The following is a 25,836-nucleotide window of genomic DNA, read 5'->3' on the forward strand; positions in this document are numbered from 1 at the left end:
ATACCAAGACGGTGTCTCCAATCTCGAACTGATGAGGAACTGTAGGGTCTCTAGCAGTGTAGGCATCTTTCAGCTGTTCCCAAATCTCTCGCCTGATCGTCTCGAGAGCCTTTAAATGGGCTAAAAGATGGGTGGAAGGTACAAAACTGTTATCGGGACACACCACACTCTCTAGGATTTTAGACAGAGGTGGTGGTGCACCAAACAGTATATCAAAGGGTGTCAGTCCCAACGGTCCAGGCGTGTTCCGTACCTGGAACAAGGCAAGGGAGAGAAGGGCTGTCCAATCACCCCGCCAGTCTCTAAGGTCTATATTGTTAAGGTCTCCTTTATAGTTTTATTTGTCCTTTCTACCTCTCCTGAGCTCTGGGGTTTGTAAGCACAATGTAATTTTCAATTTATCCCCAATTGTCTGGCCAGTCCCTGACTTACCTGGGCGACAAAGGCAGGCCCATTGACCGACCCAATTACCTTAGGTATCCCGAACCGGGGAAGGATTTCTTCAAGTTTCTTCTTGGCCACTACATTTGCCATTTCCTTTTTCGTGGGGAATGCCTTAACCCACCCCGAGAAGGTGTCTATGAAAACTAGAAGGTATTTATTACCATATCAGGCCGGTTTGACTTCAGTGAAATCAACCTCCCAATAAGTTCTAGGTCGATCTCTCCACAAGCGCTTTCCTGCACAGTGTCTGCTGGACCCGGCATTAGTAAGAGTGCAAGCCTTGCAGGTTTTTTTTTTTACCAGACCCTCTGCTGTCTTTTGTAGTCTGGGGATGTGATAAGGAGACTTATGGAGCAGTTACGTCATCTTCTTCGGCCCTAGGTGGGTAAGGCGGTGTATACTAGCCAGGTATTCTAGCCCCTCTTCCTCTGTGAGGATCCTTTTCTCGGGAATCCCCTCAGCATGTTGGGGCATAACCTTAGCTCTTAGAATCATCGGTCCTTGTGCCGCCTCTTTATCATCTGGTCAGCCATTTGGTTCCCCCTTTCTATGGGGCCAGTCTCTTTTTGATGTCCTTGGCAATGGATGATCGCCACCTTGTGGTGCAAATGGACAGCCTCTAACAAACTAAGAGTTTTTTTTAATGTCTTTGTCAGCTGAAGTCAGCATCCCATGTTGTCTATAAATTGCTCCGTGGACATGAGCTGTTGCGAAAGCATACCGGCTATCAGTGTAGATATTGATAACCTTTCCCTCTGCCAGTCTTAGTGCTTGGGTCAAAGCAATAAGTTCAGCTTTTTGGGCCGACGTCCCTTCTGGTAAACTGCTGGCCCGGATGACAGACTTTTTATCCACTACCGCTGCCCCAGCTCACCGCTTACCTGCTACCACAAAGCTACTTCCGTCGGTGAACCAAGTTATTACCCCAGGCCATGGCCAGTCAGTGAGGTCTGACCGAGTCCCTGTTTCTTCAGCCAGTATCTCTTCACAATGATGTACTGGGGTCTCGCCAGCTTCGGGTAGCAAGGTGGAAGGGTTAAGGATGGCGGGCGGAGCGAAGGTCACCCGCTCTGTCAGCAACAAGCTCTGGTAAGTGGGTCATCCGGGCATTGGTCGTCCAATGGTCTGGTGGTTGTCTGATAATGCTCTTGAATCTGTGAAGACCGGCGACTAGGTGGGGGCGCATGCGCGCCTCGCGCGGGAGGCAGTGCATAAAGGGAGGCAGGCACATTTGCCGCTTCCGTGAATATGGCGGCGTCGTACTCTGGGCGTGGGATCCTGGGGCAAGGGGAGGCTGTGGCGCGCAGTCCGGGCGCAGTAATGGAAACCCTGGATCAGAACTCGCCCCAAGTTCTGCTGCAGAAACTGTGCTGCCGGATCCTGGGTCAGAGCGAAGGTACGTGCGGCGGGGCTGCGAGCTGTGGACGCTGAGCGCCATGACACTGGCTGGCGGGGTAGTTGTTATCCCTGGCCCCCGCGGAAGGAAAGGGATGCGGCACCCGTGCGGGATGTCCCTGCCCGGGGGGCCCCCAGCCTGAGCTGCTGTAGCAGGGCTTTGCTTTTGCTTTTTTGTCCAGACTGCACCGCACACTGCAGCTCTGCTTCTGCATGCTTCACACTCTGCTGTCATTTCTGCCTCTGGTGATGAGTCCAGGGTTGAACGATGCTAGGTTTTTTCCCCCAGAGAGTTCAAGTAGCGAATAGTGCTTCTAAGAAGCCAGACCTCAAAGCATTTCGGCCCACTTTGCTGTGGTAGTGAAAGATCCCCGAAGGGAGACCCTCACTCAAGCCTCGGGATGGCGTGCACCCAAAGACACACAAACAACCGTCTTGCTGTAAACACATGAGGCAGTTTATTGGCGGAGCTCCGGGTCGACATGGATCTCACGCAGGAGACAGAGGGGTCGACCCAGAAGCCCAGGGGTTAGGGGTTTATATGGGCAAGGGTCAGGGGGAGCGGGAAGTTTTGGCGCGGCCATACACGATTGGTTGTTTCAAATATTTGAACATCAGCAAATTGCATAGGCAGATCTGGGGTAAGCTCAGACTTAATCACATGGGTACAGTCCTTTCTGTCCCTCTGTCTTTTATCTAGCCTGTTTTTGTTCCCCTTTTTTTGATCACCTCCCAAGTCTGTTGTATCGGAGCATGAGGGTTATTGTCCTGACTTAGGGTTGCCTCTGTGATGCAGACGCAGCTTTAGAGGATTATTAGTCTTTTTTAGGATCCATTTATCTTGATTAGTCTCAAGACGAGCCCTTTTCACATGTGAAGCATGGACCCAGGTGGGGATTCCCTCTACCTTAATGGCAGTTGGAGCCATTAACAGTACCAGGTAGGGTCGTTTTCACCATGGCTCGAGATTCTCAGCTCCGTGTCTCCATACCAAGACGGTGTCTCCAATCTCGAACTGATGAGGAACTGTAGGGTCTCTAGCAGTGTAGGCATCTTTCAGCTGTTCCCAAATCTCTCGCCTGATCGTCTCGAGAGCCTTTAAATGGGCTAAAAGATGGGTGGAAGGTACAAAACTGTTATCGGGACACACCACACTCTCTAGGATTTTAGACAGAGGTGGTGGTGCACCAAACAGTATATCAAAGGGTGTCAGTCCCAACGGTCCAGGCGTGTTCCGTACCTGGAACAAGGCAAGGGAGAGAAGGGCTGTCCAATCACCCCGCCAGTCTCTAAGGTCTATATTGTTAAGGTCTCCTTTATAGTTTTATTTGTCCTTTCTACCTCTCCTGAGCTCTGGGGTTTGTAAGCACAATGTAATTTTCAATTTATCCCCAATTGTCTGGCCAGTCCCTGACTTACCTGGGCGACAAAGGCAGGCCCATTGACCGACCCAATTACCTTAGGTATCCCGAACCGGGGAAGGATTTCTTCAAGTTTCTTCTTGGCCACTACATTTGCCATTTCCTTTTTCGTGGGGAATGCCTTAACCCACCCCGAGAAGGTGTCTATGAAAACTAGAAGGTATTTATTACCATATCAGGCCGGTTTGACTTCAGTGAAATCAACCTCCTAATAAGTTCTAGGTCGATCTCTCCACAAGCGCTTTTCTGCACAGTGTCTGCTGGACCCGGCATTAGTAAGAGTGCAAGCCTTGCAGGTTTTTTTTTTTTACCAGACCCTCTGCTGTCTTTTGTAGTCTGGGGATGTGATAAGGAGACTTATGGAGCAGTTACGTCATCTTCTTCGGCCCTAGGTGGGTAAGGCGGTGTATACTAGCCAGGTATTCTAGCCCCTCTTCCTCTGTGAGGATCCTTTTCTCGGGAATTCAGATTGGCTCTGAATACTTGGTGTGCTGGCTGCCCAGTGTCAGCTTGATACATGTTGTAGTCATGAGAGGAGGGAGACTTGATTGAGAAAATGTCTCCTTAAGATGGGGCTGTAGGCAAGCCTGTAGGGCATTTTCTTAATTAGTGAATTAAGTGGTGGGATTAGTGGTGGATGGGACCATCCCTGGGCTGGTGATCTTGGGTTCTACAAGAAAACAGCCTGAGCAAGCCATGAGGAGCAAGCCATTAAACAGCACTCCTCCATGGCCTCTGCATCAGCTCCTGTCTCCAGATTTCTTCCCATCCTGACTTGCTTTGATGATGAGAGGTGACATAGAATGTAAGCCAAATAAACCCTTTCCTCCCCAAGTTGCTTTTGGTCACGGTGTTTCATCACAGAAGTAGTCGCTTTAACTAAGGCTGTTGGTGATTTTTCAGATTTGACACTGATTTCTGGTTTAATTCTGTTAATGTTAAAGAAAATATGATGGCTAATTGCAGTTACTTAAAAAAATCTGTGTGTGTGTGTGTGTGTGTGTGTGTGTGTGTGTGTGTGTGAGCACGTGCACAGGCAAGTTCATTCGTGTGTGAGAATGAGAGCACATGTGTGTGTGGAGAGCAGAGGACAACCTCTAGCTCCAGTCCTTGCCCTCCCTTCCATTTGGAACAGGCCCTCTTGTTTTCTTGTGTTGAGCAGACTAGCGGGCCCAGAAGCTGCCTCTTCCCCTTCCCCGCCCCTCCCCTCTGTATGCATCTCTGTTTGTTCCGTATGCCTTGATGGTACTTAAAGCAGGTGCCGGGCTTTTTCATGGAAGAACTGCCGGAGACCTTGCTGCTGCTGGGAGCTTCGCCCGTCTTTGTCTTTTCTCTCAGCTTCCTCGGTCCTGAGTCCTGGGGAAGGGTTATTAAGGACCTGGCTGCTGTTGGGAACTGGAACTGCCCCTGTCTTTCCTCTCAGCTTCCTGCGCCTCTGAGGCCAGACTCTGACTTTGATCACTAGTCTTTGCTGACTTGCTGTATGTCTTATACTTTGAGGTTTGCCTGGATGGGATCAGTGGTTGTCAGGGTTACTGGGCGGGGACTGGCTTTTCCTCCACATATGCAGCTCCTTCCCTTCTTACCTATCCCTTGAGAGAATGACACTCCTTTCCTTGCTGCACCTCTCTAGGCTTCTGCAGAGTGTCTAATGTATTTAATGGTTTTTTGGTTTCCAAGACAGGTTTCTCTGTCCTGGACTCTCTTTGTAGACCAGGCTGGCCTTGAACTCACAGCGATCCGCCTGTCTCTGCCTCTCGAGTGCTGGGATTAAAGGCGTGTGCCATCATGCCCAGCTTAATGTTTTTTTTTCTTGACATTTGTCCCTGTGGATAGTTAGGTTTAACTGTCATTTCGACACAATAGAGAATTATCTGGGAAGGGAGTTTCAATGAGGCATTCTCTATGTTACGGTGGCCCGTGGGTGTGACTGTGGGGACTATGTAGGTTAGGGTGGGCCAGGGGCATGACTGTGGTGTTATCTAGATTAGGGTGGGCCAGGGGCATGACTGTGTGGCTTTGTGTCTTTGGAACTGTTTGTGGGAAGAATATGGAAACAATGGAATTTGGGGCTAGAAAAGCCATCAGGTGCCATGAGGAGAGTTTCAGGGGTTTCTCTTTGGATCTCGGATAGTGAGAGAATATGAGGACAGTGGAAGCCTTGTCATGAGCACTGCGAGAAGGACTGAGTCACAAGGTGGCTCAGGGGCAAGCCTGTAAGATTTGTTAAGGTCTCGCGTCATTTGCCAGTTCTGTGAGATTTTGAGTGAAGTTGAATTTAAAAACAATAAATTATTTGTTAGCTGTGTGTTCAAGCTTCAAGTTTATAACAAGGAAGAACAGACAGAAAAGCAGCTTTGGCTGATACAGAGCTCAGCACCTTGTGGTTGCACTGGACATCAGGAAAGTGTTTCCTCAAGGGCAGCACACAGGAGTTGATGTTTCTATGGTCCATGGGTGTAGGCTATACCTCCAGATGATGGCTCCCTTTATGTGCTGTTGGTTTTGAAAGTATGAAAGACACAAGAAGGAAGGAGTGAGGGAGAGCTGCTGGCAGGGTTGAGGTCCCCAGAGAGAAGCAAGCCCTCAGTGGCTAGTGTTAGGGATGCCAGGATCATGGGACATGTGCCAAGAAGAGCTACAGGCAGGAAGTGGAACTGGACTAAGTTGGAAAGAGAAGCTGTGCGTGCCACAAGTTGAAGGGTTGAAGGAATGGGCGGCCTGAAGCCTGCGGAACCCAGCCAGCTTCATTACAAACCCCAGGTGTTATACATGGAGCTACGGGGTTTGGTTTTGGCCATATTGGATTTGGAGTTTTGCTTTGATTATTCCATTTTGAAAATTGTACATTTGTTCTATGCCATTATATGTTAGAAATGTATACATTGTTTTTGATTTTATAGAAAAAATTTGAACTTTCAAAATATTGAAAAATCTCAAGACTTTGTAGACTTAAAATTGGACTGTATTTTATATTGACATTATGGGGGCTTCTTAGTCAGTGTTCTGTTGTAAAGAGACACCATGTCTGTGTCATTTCTTTCTTTTCATTTTTAAAGATCTTTATTTATTATGTATACCGTGCTCTGCCTACATGTAAACCTGCAGGCTAGAAGAGAGCATCAAGTCACATTATAAATGGTTGTGTGCCACCATGTGGTTGCTGGGAATTGAACTCAGGACCTCTGGAAGAGCAGTCAGTGCTCTTAACCTCTGAGCCATCTCTCCAGCCCCCATGTCATTTGTTCTAAAGAAAACATTTAACTCTGGCTTCACCCTCACAGCTTCATAGCATGGCCTCGCTGGGTCTCCATGCAGACACACCTGGCATGCCTGCCCTCTGCATCTTTCCTCAGTTGTGGAGGGAGATTCCATAACCCTTTTCTTCTACCCTTTATACTAAGCCACATGGCTGAAACTGCCAGGACTGGAATTTGCTGCCTTGTCCAAATACATTTTCACCATCTTTCTGGGATTTTTGTTTTGTTTTGTTTTCTGTTCACTGCTTCAGCCTTTCCTTAGTTCTTTAACTGGGTGGGTCTTGCCCTGAGGTCACCGCTCCCCCTTATTCCCTTTAGCATTGGGTTTTCCTTTAAGCTTTTTATCTCACTGAGCACTGGCCTTAGCTCCATTACACTTCCTGGTGTCTCTTTTCTCCTCAAACTGTACAATTGGTATTTTCCCTTGTTCAGCTTGCTCCTTTTCATTACAGATCTGCATAAGATTGACTGGCCACTAATGACCATGCAACAATCAATACTAGGCTGTTTTGAAATCTCTGCCAATGCCATTAATCTGAAACTCTTCAATTTACCCTCTGGCAGATTTTTTTCAGACAAGGGCAAAACAAGGCACTATTTATTTATTTATTTATTCATTTATTTTTGACAAAATATTATAAGGATGGTCTTTCGGCCACCTTCTAATATTCTTTTTGGAAACCTCTTGAACCAGGCAGTTATAATCTGGTTTGTTTTCAGCACCACTGTCTTCCCTGTTCCAATTAGGATGGCCTGGTAAGCTCCACTTAAAACATATAACTGCTTTCCAGTCCGAAGTCACAAAGTGCACATTCCACCAACCATCAGCATGGCCTGGCCTGTCACAGCAATACCCTGCTCCTAGTACCAACTTCTGTCTTAGTCCCTGTTCTATTGCTGTGAAGAGACACTGTGACCATGGCAACCCTTAAAAAGGAAAACATTTAATTGGGGCTTGCTTACAGTTTTAGGGGTTTAGTTTGTTATCCTGTTGGGACATATGGTGATGGGCAGGTACACATGGTGTGGGAGAAGGGGCTGAGAACTCTACATCTGGATCCTCAGGCAGCAGGAAGAGTGAGAGCCACCTCCTGCTTGGGCTTCTGAAACCTCAAGGCCCACCCCCAAGGACACACTTCTACAACAAGGCCACCCCTCCTAATCCCTCGCACTTAGCACCACTTCCTAATGGCCAAGCATTTAAGTATATGACCCCATGGGGACCGTTTCTATTCAAACCACTTCAGAGAGTAACATGAGACTTTGGGGACAAAGAGTAGAAGGGTATGGCTTAAAGTGATATGTCTGTGTGCCATGTTGGCAAGAGGTGGATTAATCTAGAATCACCTGAAAAGGCTGTTCCACTGAGAGATTGTCTAGGTTGGCCTGCTGAAATGTCCATAGGAATTTTCTTGATTTGTGGGAAGTCCTGCCTACTGTGGGCGTCACCATTCCCTAGACAGGTGCCTGGGCTGTATGAGCATGGAGAAAGGGGACTGAGCACCTGCATTCAGTTTTAGTTTTGCTTTGTCGTGTGTGCCCCACCTCCAGACAGGGTTTCTCTGTGTAGCCTTGCCTGTCCTGGGCTTGCTTTGTAGGCCAGTCTGGCCTCGAACTCACAGCGATCCACCTGCCTCTGCCTCTCTGAGTGCTGGGATTACAGACATGCACCACTGTTGCTAACTTGCTTACAATTTTAAATTCATTACTTTATTCACTGGATGTACTGTGAGCAGTTGGTTCATGTCCCTGTCCATTGATTTCCTTGCAGTGATGGACTGTAACTTAACATTGTGAATCAGATAAACCTACTCTCCCTTGAGTTGCTTTGGGTTGAGAATTTATCAGAGCAACAGAAAAGAAAGACAGCTCTGCCTCCTGACCCATGCCTGGCCTTGCAGACATCGGGCGGGCATCCTCATCCTTGAGTTAGTGCTGTGCACCTGTCTGTTCTCCAGCATCCCTCCAGCTTCACTTCCGCCCTGGCACATTTATCTTAGCTAAGCTGCATCCTTCTCGTTTTTATGTATCTTTAAAGGAAGCAGAGACACATCTACATTGTAACTCATGTGCACAGATTCGGCCTCTGTCTTCCCGGGAGCTGGAAGCTGCACAGAGGCCTTTGACCAGCGTATTTCCAAGCACCTCGCCCATTCTGTGACTTCAGTCACTCCCTTTGAAATGGCTACCAGTCCAGTTTAGTTTTTCTTTAGGATTTTTCTGTGTCTCTGCTGTCTTTTCCCAAATTTTATAGAACTCTTCACTCAAGTCACTGATTTCATATGGCTTTTCTGTCCTCGTAGTTAAGACTGGGGACAGTGGTTTGCTGTCTTGAGTTGTGTGCCCTGGTGATGAAAACTGTCCAGTTATAACTCGTAGCCTCTGCTCACCTTCCAGCTGATGTTGCCCAGCAGTTCCAGTTTGCTGTGAGAGTCATTGGTAGCAACTTCACCCCCACCGTTGAAAGAGATGAATTTCTAGTTGCTGAAAAAATCAAGAAAGAACGTATGTATTTTTCTTGACTATTATGTGTTAGATTATGAAACTTGTGAAACCTAAAGACTCTATGTGACATGTATATGTGCATATACATATTATATATCTACATGTATTTGTGCATGTATACATGTGCACATGTGTGTATGGTCATCTATATGTGAGTATATATGTGTGTGTACATATGCCTGTCTGTGTTTATTTATATATCCATACATGTGTGCATGTGTATGTCTGGATATGCGTGTTTGCATGTATGCATGTGTATATCCTTATATGCTTGTTTGCACGTATGCCCATATATACACGTGTATGTGAATCTATGCTGGCCTCAAGCTTGTTTTAATTATAGGTACTAATAAAAATAAGGACAGTTCATTTTTTTTCTTGGCATTAACATTACTAAAACATAGTGGAAGTTTGTTTTAAATGCGTCATAACACTGCAATCTAGTTTTAGTATACAAAAGATAAGGGGACTGACTTCACCCCTTGTTTTCTGGTTTCCAATGTGTAGCCTTAACAGTTAAGCCTGCTCTGTGAGGCATCACCACTTCCTTCATTGTCAGCATCAGACTTGCTGTGATTCAGGGCTGTGCGAGCATTTCCCTTCTGAGATGGCACTTCAGGCTCTTTTGAGTGGTGGCCCCTGGAGAAGAAGGTTCTCTATTCTTGGCATGTGGTTTGGTAATAGCAGTTGGGTTCGGTGAGGTCGGCTCTGCCACTCCATTCAGCCTCTGGAGTGGCATCTAGGCTCGCTGAGTGGCAGCAGTCATCAGCCTTCTGTAGGAGAGCTGACTGGTCCTGATTTGGAGAGCACATTTCAAGGGCGTGCGAGCATGCTGCAGTCAGGGCCTTTCAGAGGGCCTTAAAAACCTACCGTGGATCTTAGTAGCTGCTTCCTACTGGGGCCTCCTCTTAAACTGTCCAAATGAAGTGGCCTTTGATTTTGTTTGTAACTGTTTGCCAGGCTGGTAATGGCACTCCTAGGAAGTCAGTCTGCAAAACACAGGGTCCTACTGTGCTGTTAGGAGCCGCACGGCACAGTGATCTATGTGGGTGTTGTCTGGCAGAGCTGTAACACAGTCCAGGATTGCTGGCTGTGGACAGCCGAGGCCGTGGCCCCAGCACGGTTAGATCTAGTGCCTTTCCTGTTGAGGACTTGAGCAGTGTGGTTCTAAGGAAACTAGAAAGGCAGCCTTGGCTCAGCTCAGCGTGAGCTTACAGTGGCCCTCTTTGTCAAGTGCTTTACTTTCTTGGTTTTAAGTTACTCGTGGTCAATTATGGTTGAAAAACAGTGGCAAGAAAGTACACCCAAGAAACAAACGATGTATAGATTGTAAATGACTTACCGCCTTAGGGAATGTGTTGACGTCTCATAGCACCCACTCCTTCCTGCGCGGTCTAGGAGTCATCCTAGTTCAGCATGCCCGTGCGCTGCTGCTGCCCACCTTGTCACACTGGTCACGGCACCGCCTTCTCAGCCCCCAGAGGAAGGGCTGTGTTATCATTATTCTGTGCTTCTCACAGCCCAGACCAGCTTCAGACCTGGCTATCCCACCCCTAAAAGCTAGGGTGATAGGCGTGCACCACCATGGTGGGCCACCTTATTTTCCTTAGTGGCCCCAAAGCACAAGGACACTGAGCCCTGTAAATCAGATATGTTAAAGAACATCAAAGTGCTTCGTGCGTGAAAGATACGGGCTTTGATACTGGTGGAGGTTTCAGACACCCACAAGGCTCCTGGTCTCAATAGTTACATAAGCAGAGGCATAACTGGGGTTTCCAGCCTGTTACCAAATATTGAAACTCAAGCTCCCCTATAAATGTGAACTCTGAGCTCCAAACTGCTTACATTTTAAGTTCCACCAAGACCCCTACTGCTGGGTCCTAGAAGTGTAATTTCCTTTGTGAATTTGATTTCCTAGCCTCCTGGTGAGCTCCTTGCCAGTGCCTTAGTTATGTCATTAATATAGATGTTCAAGGAAGTCACATAGTAATAGTAATAACTGAACAATAAAAACATTGAAAATAAGATTAATAAGCTGGGCGTGGTGGCGCACACCTTTAATTTCAGCACTCGGGAAGCAGAGGCAGGCAGATCGCTGTGAGTTTGAGGCCAGCCTGGTCTACAAAGTGAGTCTAAGACAGCCAAGGCTAACACAGAGAAACCCTGTCTTGAAAAAGCAGGGGAAAAAAGGGCTGGAGAGATTGCTCAGAGGTTAAGAGTACTGGCTGCTCTTCCAAAGGTCCTGAGTTCACTTCCCAGCAACCACACAGTGGCTCACAACCATCTACAATGAGATCTGGTGCCCTCTTCTGGAGTGCAATTGTATATGCAGGTAAAACACTGTATACATAATAAATAAATAATTTAAAAGAAAAGAAAATAAGATTCATAATAAATGCATTGATGTTTCTTTTGAAACAGTCATTATTTCATAATGAAGCAATATGGAATACTGGTGTACAGCTTAGCAGAAATGTTAGAGTGTGACCGTTTTTGAGACAAGGTATCACCCCTATGTAACTTTGGCTGGTCATTGAGGCTGGCCTTGGACTTAAGACCTGCCTGCCTCTGCCTTCTGAGGGCTAGGGTTAAAAGCATGCACCACCTGGCTAGGGTGTGGCTTAAGTCAGATGAACTGCATGTCTGGTGGTCCTGTGAATTCATGCTTTCCTGGACAATGCCCCATCCCTCTCTGCTGGTAGCTCTTCTCAGTTAGTAGTTGAGAACAGTTTGCCTCACTCTGGATCAGTATTTGTAGACAACCCAGCCTGAGAGTCTCCATGTTTTACCCATGTCAGACAGGCAAGGTGAGCTGACCAAATGATTGCTAAGTCTCCTTGACCTGTTCTTTGGGTTCTGGGTTCAGTATTCTTTTCAGCGGTCTCAGTCTATTAGCACAGATGCAATGCTCTCGTAACACTGAATCAGGGTGTGTGTGACTAATAGGCTTAATCCCCTTTTAAAATTTTCAGTCATCCGACAAAGGAGAGAAGCAGATGCCACATTATTTTCAGAGCTCCACAGAAACTTCATTCGCAGGTATGTTCTGGAAGTCCATGAATGAGAGTGGCTTGGGAGTGTGTGGTGGCCTTGCATGCTGTCCTTTATGCAATCAGTAATGGCTTTCAGCTGCAGCTGAAAGGTTCAGGGTTAGAAGTATTAGTTGGACTTCCTGTTGGACGGCTGGCGATTGTCTGTTGCATAGGAAATGGACTTCTCCAGCTTGCATTGAAGTTGTCTTGATGACATTGCCAAGAGTGGGTGCACTGGTGGATGTCAGACCTGGCCCCACAGCAGAAGTTCCGTGCCTCATGCAGTTTTACATGAGCAACACATTTTGTTGCTAGAGTGAAAAACAGAAGGGAAAACAATTCTGACCCTTTTGTGATTGGGTACTGATACTTGAATAGTTTCCTAATCTAATATTTTGATAAAGATTTGTCAGTTTCACAAAGATACTTGCACCACAGTTGAGATTTTGTGATTTCTGGTTGCAAGGAATTGAGTTTACTTAGCTTTCTTCTTCCGGTAGAGAGGACTAAGGACCCAGAGGAGCCTAGGAAGGAAGACTTGAGAGCCTTGTGTGCAGTCCATCTCTTTCAAGGTGGTTCCCAACAGCGGCAGCACTTTTTCTTGTTTTCAGTCTTTCTCCATCTGTGACTGACTTCTGCACTGCAGAGGTGACAGGGGAGTTTATGTGCTGTAGTTAGGGAGCTGCTTGCCCTCGCTAGGATCATGGAGATAGTTTGATGCAGCAAAACCTGTTGTGTGATGCTGTGGCCACTGGATGGAGATGCACTTGTGAGACTGAAATTAAGAAGGTTGTTTTCTAAAAGTTTGTTTGAAACTTTTTATTCCTATGCTTGCTTGTATACATCCATCCATCTAATCTATCTTTCTATATATCTATCTATTTATCTATCTATCTATCTATCTATCTATCTATCTATCTATCTATCTATCATCTATCATCTATCTATCCACCTCTGTATCTATCTATCCATCCATCATTTATCAACTATCTGTATCTATCAACTATATCTATCTATCTATCATCTGTCATCTATCTATCTATCTGTCTGTCACTACCTATTCCCTATGTTAAAAGAGGCCGCTCTTAAGCCCAGTGTGGCAACACACTCCTGTGTCTCAGAACTGGGGAGGCTGATGTGGGAAGGTCAGCTCAGCTGCGCATGTTTTTTAGTTAAAATATATATGGCTATCTTTCCAACATGTCATTGTCAGATTTTGTATGCACCAGTTCACTTGGGGGGCTCCCCCCCCAATTTCTTCCCATTCACACCCTTTCTGAAGTGAGAGCTGGGATTCTGGCCTTCACTTTAATTACAGAGGCAGAGGTCTTCCCGCTGTTTTTCCACTGGCACATTCTTTAGGGACATGCCCCCTCAGAGACATACAGCCTGGTGTCCTCTGCGGTTTAGGGAGCCTTCCTTTTGTTTTTTGCTGGTGCCTCTGGGTATCCATGTCTTTAGGCAGCCTGCTTTTCCTGCTTTGTTGTCCACTGTCATGTTGACTCCTCTCAGCAGTCTTATGTCTGCCTGCCGGTGACGCCTAGCAGCCAGGTTTGAGTCCTGGGGTTTCCTACATGCTCTTGTTTCCTTTGTGGGTGAAGAGTGGGTCTCTGGCATCGTGGTGATGACAGGAAGTGGTGCACTTAGAGTGCTTGGTGCTGTGGTTATTTGCGAATGGCAGCTGCTGTTATTGACTGAGAAATGGAATCCAGACACAGAGACAGAGACAGAGTCAGAGGAAGTGTGTCATGTGGTGCAGACAGGGCCTGGCCGTCACTGGCCCTGTGAGGCCTGCCTCTGTTCCAGGCTGCTGCAATCTTCTCCCAGCCGCTTCCCTGTGCAGCGCAGTGCAGTGAAGTGTCTGGGGACTGCAGCAAAGGCCCCCAGGCCTTGTCCACACCTGCAGACGTTTTCATTGTATTTGCAGTTCTAGCCCATGGATCTGTTTGTGGTTCCTGCTCATCATGGTCACATTTCTAGAGATTCCCCAGGGACCCTCTCCAGTTGTGTCATTTGCCTGCATGTCTGTTTCCATTAGAAACATCAGGGTGCTCACAGGGGTGGAATACTTTCCATCCTTAGCTTATCTTTTCTACAGACTTCTTTTGTGCTCCAAATGGGACACTAATCTAGAAAACCAGTTCACTTCCCCGACCAAAGTCACATTATATAGTCCAGACTGACCTGAAACTCATTGTGTCAATGAGGCTGGCCTCAAACTCACAGCTATCTGCTTGTCTCTGCCTGCTGAGTGCTGGGATTAAAGGTGTGTGCCACCATACCCAGCTTTATCCACATGTTTTTGGTAATAGTTTTTTCTTTTTTTTTTAAACCATCACTGTTGTTGGTTAAGTTTTACTAATTCAAAGCAGGGTAAATTTGGGATTTGTTTCCAGGGAGTTAAGGACCTGGGTGTTGGTCACAGAGTCACTTCCAGTCTTCATGAGTATAGTGCCATTTATGACTGATGAAGTGAGCTCAGAGTGAATGTCACCAGGTGAATTTTAAAGTGTATGCCTATTTGGGAAATAAGTATAAGAGGGAAAACAAAGTTGAGACAATAGCTCTTGTAATATTTTATTTTTACTTTAAACAGGGAGTTTTGAAAAATACATGGTCAATCCTCTACCTCTTGCTGAACCTTAGTGAGGATCCTCGCAAGCAAGCCAGCAAGGTGGGTGAGCGGGCCCTAGCTGTGTCTTGTAGGCTGGTCACACCATGTTTTCATAGGAAAGAAAATAATAGAAAAGCTAAAAGCCTACAGGCCAGGTGGTCAAGTCATTTTTTTCTTTTTGAACGGAAGTTTCCAGAAGATGTGTTTCAAAACTATGTTATTCTGATGTAGCAGCTGCTAAAGAGTGGACCCTCAAATTAGGACCAACAGCCTGGAAGGGTTGGTGTAGTTGGGAGCACTTGTCACTGTCACAGCAGCAGGCTTCCTGCTGTAAGCCTTCCCATGTGCATTTCCTGGAGCCTCTGGCTCTTCCCTGCTGCAGGGCCTAGTATGAGAGACTCTCCGCAGACTTTTGGCTGGCAAGGAGCTGAGGAGTGTGGGTGGAGGGCCTGTTCCTCCTTGTGTAACCGCAGGAGCTCAGGGGGCTGGCCCTGTCAGCTCAGCAGTACCTTCGCTGACTTGCTGATCCAGTGGCAGAACTAGCACAGGAACAGGGGCACAGCGTCCCTAGCACGGGGACAGGGCACAGCATCCCTGCAGGTTGGGCACGGTGCCCTACAGTTTCTTGCCTGTGTGTTTACGGTGCGTTTCATTTCAGGTAACTAGCTACGCTTCATTATTTGCACAACCATTACCAAGAGATGCTCACTCAATGCCTTACTACCATGCCAGGCCTCAGAGCCTCCCCCTGAGCCTCCAGGACCGCAGCACGCAGGCACAGAGCGCTGGCAGCTTGGGCAGTAGCGGAATCAGCAGCATCGGCATGTGTGGCCTCAGTGGTCCCACACCTGTGCAGCCTTTCCTCCCTGGGTAATTTGAGTGTTCTCTCTCTCTCTCTCTCTCTCTCTCTCTCTCTCTCTTTCTCTCTCTCTCTCTCTCTCTCTCTCTCTCTCTCTCTCTCTTTCTCTCTCTCTCTCTCACACACACACACGCACACACACACATGCACACACATACACACACACACGCACTCACACACACACACGCACGCCCGCACACACACATACCTGCACACACACACACATGTGCACATGCAACATGATAGAACCAGAAGCATCTAGGTGCTGTGTGTGTCCTGCCCAGGCTTCCAGGGTATTGGGCTGTAGGTCTGTAAACCCTAAGCTTTTAGCTAGGCTGTTTCTGTTGGACTCAAAACTTGAAGAAGTAGCAGGGTGCATTGTCCTAGGTTGTGATTTTCAGACTTATGGTTAGTGCTGGGAGCAAAGAGGATGGAAGCCAAGGATATGCGCCTAAGACAGGCAGTGTTCGCGTCCTGCCATTGTCATTGCTGGTTGTCACGGTGGAACAGTGTTGTGGTCAGAGAATCAGTGTCAAAAGCATGCTGTTTCCCGTGCGAGCACGGTGGGATCTCAAGTCACTTTGACTTATATTGTACAGCAGGTACTGAGCATGGGCTGTGTGCACCACACATTGCCCTGTGATGAGCTGTACCATTTACCAACAGCTGACCCAAAGCCCGCATTTGGCTGAAAGGGTCTCAATTGTGACCTTAGAAATTAGAGTGCTTAGTGCTGTTATGAAAAAAATTACATAGACAATTTTGACCTGAATTAGGCTTTTATTTTACGTTTACAGTTCTTTTCAGATGCACAGTATTACTGAATGCTTTTAGTAAGTCTGTGCCCACCAACAGTAGTTCAGGGGAAGACTAGTTGTGCTCCCCATACTGAGGGTACTGCAAGGTAGGTGGGGTGGTGCTTTCCATACCAAGGGTAGGAGTGGTGGTGCTCTCCATACCAAGGGTACTGTAGGATAGGAGTGGTGGTGCTCCCCATACCGAGGGTACTGCAGGATAGGAGTGATGGTGCTCCCCATACCGAGGGTACTGCAGGGTAGGAGTGGTGGTGCTCCCCATACTGAGGGTACTGCAGGGTAGGAGTGATGGTGTTCCCCATACCGAGGGGACTGCAGGAGGAGAATGGCTTCCCCAGAGTACTGTATAGACTCTAGAGTAGCAGGTGCAGTTTTGAGCCCGAGGCTGTTTTAGTGTTCTAGGAAGCAGTAGTTTTATTACAGTTGTCACTAGAAATAAGCATCAGGTTCATAGGTTTCCACAGAGTGCCTGTGATGTTTTCCAGGGGACTTTTGCCTTGCATTTCATGTATTTGCGCATTCTCCAAATGAATTAAAAGTGCAGGGTCTGTTTGCATAGGTTGCACACAAGGTGGGGTGGGGCTGGTGACCAGTGGAAGGGACAGGGCCCAGGTGTTGAAACCTATCAACTGAGGAAGTGTTAAATTAATGAAGGTCATGATCTTGAAGTTAAAACTAATTTAGAGTTTCTAACTGATTATGTGTAGGCATGATGTCTGCTGTGTGTTGGTAGAAAAATCAAATAGGGAAGAGTAATGCGGGTGGACAGGTAAGCTATGCAGCTGGGAGCGGGTCTGAACACTGGATCGGTACCAGGACAGTGCCAGGGACCTGGAGCTGATTGTTATGGAGATGGGTGGTATAGGAGAGCCCTGGTATCAGCTTTATAAATTAATGTAGCTAGTTAATAAAGTAAAGAAAATTCCTAGGAACATTTCTGTCTCTTGTGGAGTCTGGTTGTTTGAAGTCATAAATGCTTTTATCTTTATTTCTCTAGACAGCCTCATCAAGCTCCAGGAGTTGGGGCTGGCCTTCGACCGCAGTTGGGGCCTCGTCTTACGTGGACTCTGACTGCAAATCAGCCTTCTTCACAAACCGCTACCTCCCAGGGTCTCCCCAGTGCTCTTTCTCGAAACATGACAAGGTCAAGGAGAGAAGGGGATTCGAGTGGTAAGATGTGTCTTGGCATCGAGAAGCCATTTCACTCTCAACACTAGCCAGGACCTGATGCTAGTTTTTATAGAATGAGGCACCAGACCCTGGTGGGGCCAGAAGCCTTGTGAGCTCACTGCACGCTGCCCACTGTTAGTTCTGCTGCCGCCCACTCTCAGCTGTCGTCTGACTGGCCGGTTCCCTCGGTGTTGGACTCTGTACCTCCTTGTACCAGGCCCCGTCCTCCCACCTCACTCTCTTCCTCCTGGGTAGCCACTCAGTCCTTCAGGAAAGTTACTTCTGGGGTTAAGTCCCCGCTCTGTGGAGGATGGTGTCTGTCTTGATCAGGGTGCTGGAGCTAGGCGCGGCACAAGTGTGAAGGAAACTCACTGGCCATTTCAGTGGTGGTTTGAAGGATTTAAAGTCCCATTAGGCAGTCAAGGGGGTTGTGAGTGCTTTTCTTGAGTGTACACCGTGGAGCAGTGCTTGGCAGGTAGAGTCACCAGTACTGAGGAGCAGGATCTGCTGGTGGTTCATGGTCTGCTGGTCCTGAGGCTGTGGCTGCTACTGCCATGGGGGCAGTGTAATTTGTAACTCAGGCACATGAAAGCCTTTGCCCACGCAGCTGTCCCATGGAGCACTCACACATGCACCTTCTCAACCACATTAGCCTCCCTTGTGTAAGTGTGGGTCCTCAGGGCCAAGCATGGAGTAAGCTGGTGTCACACAGCCCCTTGCTGTGCTCTCCTCTCCCTATCTGCCTGGTGGTCGCAGGAGGTGATCTGCCTGGTGGCCTTGTCTTCTGAGGCCTCCATGGAGGGCACTGCAGGAGCCCTCCCCCTCAGAAGGCCCTGGCATCTGTCCTGCCTCTTGAGCTCACCGAGTTGGCATATGTGGCCTGGGAGCAAATGTATGGCACACAGCGAGTCAGTCGTGCAAGGCGTGTCACACAGAGAGTGTTCCTTACTGTCTTTTACAAATCTTTTGCAGGCTCGTTGGAGGTCACCGAAGCGGCTCTTGTGAGGGACCTTCTCTATGTGTTCCAGGGCATCGATGGCAAGTACATCAAAATGAGCAGCCCGGACAACTGCTACAAAGTGGAAGGGAAGGTACGGTAGCCGAGTGCCGCCTGCAGCGCTCAGGGATAAGAAAAGTCACTAGAGTCAGAACGAGCATCCTACTGACTGGCATCCCCAGGGATTGGCAGATCTGGGACAGAATGAGTGGCACAGCTGGATTTGCTTCTTGCCCTGACCATCTGTGGCTCCTGTGATCTATCACAGGCCCCCTGTGGTGAGGCTTGCTTTTCCTTATGAGTCCACTGCTGGGGCTGCTGCAGTGAGGGTAGAGGACCCAAGAAACAGAGGCCAGTGTGGTGTGCTGTCCTGGACACAGCATTCCTGATGCAGTCTTCCCACATCCCTGCTCCTGTGGATGTACGCCCTGCTCCTCTCCACAGGACAAGGTCATCACTCTCCTGTGTCTGGGGATTGTCAAGGTCCCTGGTGGGCAGGCCCCAGAATGCTATTCCACAGAGTGACACAGAAGGAGCCTGGTCTGCTCCCGCTCCGTCCTCCCTGCTGCCATGCTTTCTTCCTCTTGGTGGTGTGGTAGCTACTTCCATCTTCCTTGGGCTGCTGTTTAATGCTAGAATATTTGAACAGGTGGCTAGAGCTGATGGTGAATTCTACTGGTGTCTTTGAGTTTTACTTTTGCTGTGTTTACATTTTAGGCAAACTTAAATAAATCTTTGAGGGACATGGCAGTCCGGCTTGCTGAGCTGGGATGGTTACATAATAAAATCAGAAAATATGTCGACCAGAGGAGTCTGGACCGCTCATTTGGACTTGTAGGTCAGGTATGTTCATCGTCACTGCAGGTCTGAAGTGCTGTTCTCCTCCGCGCCAGAGCCTGAAGTCACTGTTGGGCTCTTCTTATAGAAAGTGTCCTTGGTAGCTGCTGATGCTGTCAGTCAGGGTCCACTGAGAACACGGGGCCTGAGGACAGATGAGGGAATGGCAGGCGGGGTTCATCAAGGCCAGACGAAAGAGACTTGCAAGTGGGAAGCTTGGGCCTGCGCTGTGCCCACCACTGCCACCTCCGAGGCATAGGAAGGGCCTTGGAGCTGTGATCAGACCAGGCGTCCATGGTTCTAGTGTGACAGGTGTGGAATGTGGGGACCCATTGCTGTCGCTGCCTGCCTACGTAAGGCTGGAACACTGATGGAGCTGCACACCACTTGAAGCAGCCACCTTTCCCTCCTGGCTGCTGGATCTTGAGGGGAATGTGGATTTAAAAGTCAGTGTGGGAATACCTCCAAAGTCTTGGCCTCCTGCAGATTTTGGTGGCCCATGCTTTTGGTCCAAGCTGGATTCTTTTTCAGGAATTGCTGCCAACGGTATCTATAGAAGTTTACTGAGAGGATCACAGAGGTGCTGTAGCGTGGCTGGTGGCCAGGAGCATGGCAGGGGCAGCGTGGCTGGTGGCCAGGAGCAAAGCAGTGGTAGCATGGCTGTTAGCCAGGGGCAGTGTGGCTATTAGCCAGGGGTGTAACAGGGCAATGTGGTAGTGGCCAGGAACTCAGCAGGAACATGGCAGGGGCAGCGTGGCTGATGGCCAGGGGTGTGGCAGGGGCAGTGTGGCTGGTGGCTAGGAATATGACTTTAAAGTGATGCCTTGGGATGAAGTTTGGCTTCATGATTGACAGCATGTCACCTTGCACACTGTTCATTCACCAAAGCTCCTTTCTGTACTAGAAAGTGAGGAGAGAATGCATCCTTAGTGCTAGGCTTGAGCCTAGAGTTTCCTGCTGGCTGACCACTGCCCTTCTTGTTCTCTGAGGGCTGACACTAACAGCATGCCTGGCTGGGGCTAGGTGGAGCCTGTCACCTTTACTTAGTTCACTCCTTTTTCTGCCTGAAAAGTTGTATGGCAGATTGTGTAACAGTCTCAAATGTTTCTGTTTGCGTGAATTTCCACAGTGTAGCTCTCTGTGCATTGGCACTTTTTCACATATGGCTGCTGTGAATAGTGCTGCAGGCACCGACACAGGCCTACGGTGGGTGTTGGCATCTGGAAGTCCTCCTTTAGTTATTTGAGGAGCCAGTGCTCAGCCACCCAGCAGTGTGCTGGCTTCCCCTTCCTCCTCTTCCAGATGGTGGCTGTTCTTACTGGAGCTCGGGTGTTTCTCAGGGCTTGGTTTCATTTCCCAGATAATTGGGAGTTGTGGATATTTTTTCAGTGCCATTGGCTGTGTCTTTTGAGAATGTCCAGTTCTGTACTGGGCGGTTTCACACTTTGTATATTCCGGGTCCTGACAACTTGCTAGACGTGCCTTAGCTATGTTATCACTATAGTAGCATCATAAGGGTCCTACAGTCAGGCATTTAAATCCTGTGCTTTCATCTTATTGGCCACGCTAGTGGGGTGGTGTTCACAACACTGTCTGCATGTAGCCCCTGTGTGTCCTGCTGCTGAAGTCAAGAAGCCGTGGCTGCCCGTGTTAGACCATTTGAGTGCTCTTGTTGGGGTGATCTGTATCCCTGTTGGGGTGTGTCTGTGCCTGTTGTCGTGGGTACTTGCTGGGTGCATTCTCCCTGAGGCCTCAGCCGAGCCGTGTCATAGTCCAGATGGGACAGGATTGTGCAGAAGGAGAACTGGCTCCTAGCACAGTTCTTGTCATTACTCCTCCTCTGCAAGCCCAGGTGGTCCAGCCCAGCCAGCCCCACTCCCTCGGGCTGTGGGAGATGGACGCGCTCACAGAACCCGGCTATGTGGCGTTGGCATGCAGACCACCTGTAGTTTCAGCTGTGCAGTCTGCAGGAGTGCATTCTCCATGGCTGACAGCAGCTTAAGCTCTTGGTCAGTTGATAAACTGTTTATGTTCTTATTTTTAACCTTGTCTATGTTTGTGGTTCTGCCCGGTTGGAGACTGGGGTGGCGGTTTTGTAGAACATGATGATGTACCTGAACAAATGCCCCATTGCTGCCTCTCTGAATGTTAGGGGAGCTAACAAGTTAGTAAGGACGCCTGTGCCCTGAGCTGGTTGCTTTTGTGTGTGGTGGTGGTGGGAATTTAGAGGTGTCTGCCCTCACTGGGACCCCAGCATTTCACTCAAAGGCCTTTGTGGTTCCCTAGGTTGGGGCAGTTCATCTCACAAGTCTGACTTTTGAAGTGTTGGCAGTGTGCCTATAAAGTTGGTGTGCTAATTTTATAGCTACAGGAAATGAAAATGTTCATTTTATGTTCCTTTTTTATCACCAGAAGGGTTTTTTGTATTTTATGTTCATTTTTTATAGCTAAAAGAGCATTTCATTCTTCTGTGTGGCAAAATAGGCACATATTTTATGGGATTGTGTATTGCATTAAGGTGTATGGGGAGCCATGGGGCCTGAATATTTCTTTAAAGATGCTAGGCTTTAGCCTTTGCTGGTCTGTTTGGTAGCTTGACTTGCAAGCAGACTTTGGGCTGTGTGCTCTGTTTATAGCCTCGGGTTCATGCCAAGAGGGTCTTATCATTGGGCTGCAGGCAGTGGGTCCGTTTTTACCACTTCTGGCAGCATCTGTGGAGCGAAGTCTGGAATTGCAGAGAGAACTGGGTCGGTAAGGAAACCATGCCAAAAGTGGGGCTAGTAGAAGTCCCCATTTCTTGGAAGTGGATTCAAGAAAGTTGTTGCAACTGCAGAAACTTAGAAAGGCCACCATGTAAAAGGGTCCTCCTCTAAAGTGACCATGCTTGTGGCATTACTGAAACCTGCCACATCCCTCCTGTTTCTTTCTGCAAGGTTCAAGCTGCTTCTTACTAAAATCAGCACTACAGATGCAGGAGCGCAGTTGCCCTGAGCTCCGTGGTGGTGTACTCTTGTCTCAGACTGAACCACTGTGAGCGCACGGCCATGCTTCAGCCCTGCTTGTCTTTCTCACACAGAGTTTCTGTGCAGCCTTGCACCAAGAGCTCAAAGAGTACTACCGGCTCCTCTCTGTCCTGCACTCCCAGGTAAGAACTCCTGGTGAATCCTTCAAGACTTAGAAAACTGTAGACAGCATCTTGTAGCATCCTTGAACCAGTTGATTGCTCATTTCAGGGACCTCTCTGCCCTATGAAGACTAATTGTGTGTAGCCTAAAAGTGCTGTGCTTTTACAGGAGGACGTTTGAGTTGATTGCTGCACAGCCAGGCCTGGTTTTCGTTTGTGTAGGTTCTGGGGTGAGGACTTGACTCAGTGTCTTTGCTCACCCTTTCCCTGTTGTTTTTTAGCTGCAGTTAGAAGATGATCAAGGTGTGACTCTGGGACTAGAGAGCAGCCTCACTCTGCGGCGCCTCCTGGTTTGGACATATGACCCCAAAATAAGGCTGAAGACCCTTGCTGCGCTGGTCGACTACTGCCAAGGTCCTCTGAGCGCTTCCTTTCTGTGCTTCTAGACATATTTGGTGCAAAACTTGCTTGTGGTAGGGTCTGTGATTCTACTCTGTTTGAGGGGCACAGCAGTGAGCACACACAGGAGACACAGGCTCACATTGATTGCACAGCAGTGAGCACACACAGGAGACACAGGCTCACATTGAGGGGCACAGCAGTGAGCACACACAGGAGACACAGGCTCACATTGAGGGCACAATAGTGAGCACACACAGGACACACAGCCTCACATTGAGGGCACCGCAGTGAGCACACACAGGAGACACAGGCTCACATTGAGGGGCACAGCAGTGAGCACACACAGGACACACAGCCTCACATTGAGGGCACAGCAGTGAGCACACACAGGTCTGCGGCAGTTGTTGCTGTAAGACTCGCTCCTGGGTTCCTAGGTGTCTCTCATCACTCGTCTGCTTGCACACCAGAGCAATGTGTATGAGACTAGGAGCCTCTGACCCACACTGCCAACTCCGCGCTTGCCTTGCTAGAACCCAGTTCTGCCGCTCCTGGGCCTTCCTCAGGGTCCTGCTGCAGAGCTGCACTGCTGCTGGCAGGCTGTTTGCATGTGTGCCACACCCCACATCTTGTCATGTTGTCCTTAGAGCCTTTGCTTTTCATGAGTACTTAGGTGTGAGCTAAATTGCAGAGTAAAGTGTGAATCTTAAGACTCTAGACGGGGCAGCTGGTCACTCGTAGTCAGTTTTACAACTGAAAAGCTTGTTGGCTGACTCCTGCTTGTGTGTTTGTACAGCCAGAGACTGCATCTCAGTGTCCATGCTGTGCTGCTACTGTTACTAGGTACACAAGGTTCGTACTGACTGAAGAAAGCAGAGGCATATTATCACTGTCACTTGCTGTCTTTGCTTAATATTAAGTGATTGCTTGTGTCATGACTTCAAGTTTGGCTATTTTTGTGTATTTTTTTTCCTTATTTCCCCTAGGACGGAAAGGGGGTGAGCTGGCCTCTGCTGTCCATGCCTATACAAAGACAGGGGATCTCTACATGAAGTCCCTGGTGCAGCACATTCTGAGCTTAGTGTCTCACCCTGTCCTGAGCTTCCTCTACCGATGGATCTATGATGGGGAGCTGGAGGACACATACCATGAAGTAAGTACCAAGGCTTGGGGCTAAGTGCTGTGGGCGCCACCTCCTCCAGTGTGGCTATCTTGACCAGTATCATCTCTCTGAACAGGCCTGTGCCTCCTCTGAAGGCCTTGCACCTCTGGCACGGTGCTACTCTGTGATCAGCACAGTCACATGGTTAGGGGGAATGTGCATGTCCAGGCTGACTTACAGCAAAGCGTGGTCTCCCTGAGACCTGCTGATACCAGATCACTGGCTGACTGATGGCAGAGCACCACCTTAGGGCCTGCGGATGCTCTGGGGTGGGTGTCTCTTCACGTGGTTATTTTATAAACTTGTCAGCTTGGTACTAAGTATTTGAGTGAAGCAAGCTATTACATCTAGGTTTATTTTCCTTTTGAAATACAGGTAGTTAAGTTGCAATGTAACACGCGTGTTCCTAAAAATCTGACACACAGAACCATTCAGCCAACAGACACTAGAGGACTTTGTGGTGGTTGGGAACAGGGCCAGCGACAACACACTCAGAAGTGCTGTCAGTAGCACTAAGAAATGGAAACAGAAACCTGATGAAAGTTTTATTCTATATTCACTTATGCTAAGAGGTTAAGAAATGCATAGACACCACACTAAATACAGCATTCATGGTTAAACCTCTGCTGCTTGCCATGGAAGTGAGTGCAGGAGAGGAAGTTGAATCCAGGTCACATGCTTTTTAGACAAATTCTCCACCAGTAACCCGTATCACCAGGCTTCTGTCTGGAGTTCTGAAATGTGTGGTACATAATTGTTCCTTATTTTTATCAGACACTGATTTGCTGTTATGTAGCACAGTGTTCATTTGAGGTGTTCTTCTGAAGATACCTTGTTGCTTGGAATATGAGTGAGACTCTAAGATTTGATTTTGTGTGTGTATATGTGTGTGTGCGCCCGCGCGCATGTGTGCCGTCTCGGGTATTGATCTTCAGACGACTTCCACCTTCACTTTTTGAGACAGGGTCTCTCATTTGACCTGGACCTTGCTGAGTAAACTAGGCTGGCTACCCAGCCTGCCCCAGGAATCTGCCTGTCTCTCTCTCCAGCACTCAGATTACAAGTAGGTGTCATTATACCCAGAGTTTTTTTTTTGTGTGTTTTGTTTTTTTGTTTTCTAATGGTGTTGCTTTTTTTTTCTATTTTTTCCATATAATATATTCTGATTATTATATTATTATCCCTCCCCCAATTCCTCCCATGTCCTTCCCACCTCCCATTTCACCCAAATCCATATGCTTTCATATATTAGAAAACAAATGAGCACCTAAAAATAAATAAATAAAATAAAATAAAATAAAAACAAACCGAAGAAAAAGAGTCAAAGAACCTTCTTTTATTTTAAATTGCATGTGTGAGGACAGTGCCCAAGAGTCCAGAAGAGAGCTTTGGCTCCTCTGGAGCTGGAGCTTTAGGAGCTGTGAGGCACACAGTGTGGGTGGTGAGAGTCAAACGTGCGTCCTCAGCCGTTGTGACACTTGCTCTTAAGCTCTGAGCTGTCTATCTAGCTTCTGTCCAGGCTTTGTTTGTTTTTCTTTACTCACTGAGTCATCGCTCTAGCTCTGGGTTTTAGAAGTTACCGAGTGTCTTGGTCTGGTGAGCATGATAGAATAGGTTCATCTTGTCACTCAACAAATGTAACCTCATTTCTTATCCCATTGAAAGATTTTATTTTATTTTTTTCATGCTTTGCTCTTGACTTAATTTAAAATATCTAGAAAAGTTCCATGAGTTGTGTATGGGTCCTTCCCCTGTGTTCCCTGAGAATTAGCATGTTATCACATGACTCACCAATCTTTTCA

The 25,836-nt window shown here is 47.9% G+C and overlaps 1 protein-coding gene across 1 annotated transcript in view; it reads left to right on the forward strand.

The window, feature by feature from the left end:
* The first annotated feature begins 1,659 nt into the window (after positions 1-1,659).
* LOC311580224 (gamma-tubulin complex component 3-like) overlaps positions 1,660-25,836 on the forward strand; it is a 53,960-nt gene continuing 29,783 nt past the window's right edge. Inside the window, 12 exon segments of the mRNA XM_084751598.1 lie at positions 1,660-1,840; positions 8,918-9,025; positions 11,998-12,045; positions 12,048-12,064; positions 14,654-14,731; positions 15,330-15,541; positions 17,343-17,515; positions 18,488-18,606; positions 19,230-19,355; positions 22,426-22,494; positions 22,755-22,887; positions 23,859-24,025. Coding sequence (XP_084607724.1) covers positions 1,693-1,840; positions 8,918-9,025; positions 11,998-12,045; positions 12,048-12,064; positions 14,654-14,731; positions 15,330-15,541; positions 17,343-17,515; positions 18,488-18,606; positions 19,230-19,355; positions 22,426-22,494; positions 22,755-22,887; positions 23,859-24,025 — 1,398 coding nt within the window. The 5' untranslated portion in view covers positions 1,660-1,692.

This window comes from Acomys minous, assembly GCF_964271855.1.
Source record: "Acomys minous genome assembly, chromosome: 2".
Taxonomy (NCBI): domain Eukaryota; kingdom Metazoa; phylum Chordata; class Mammalia; order Rodentia; family Muridae; genus Acomys; species Acomys minous.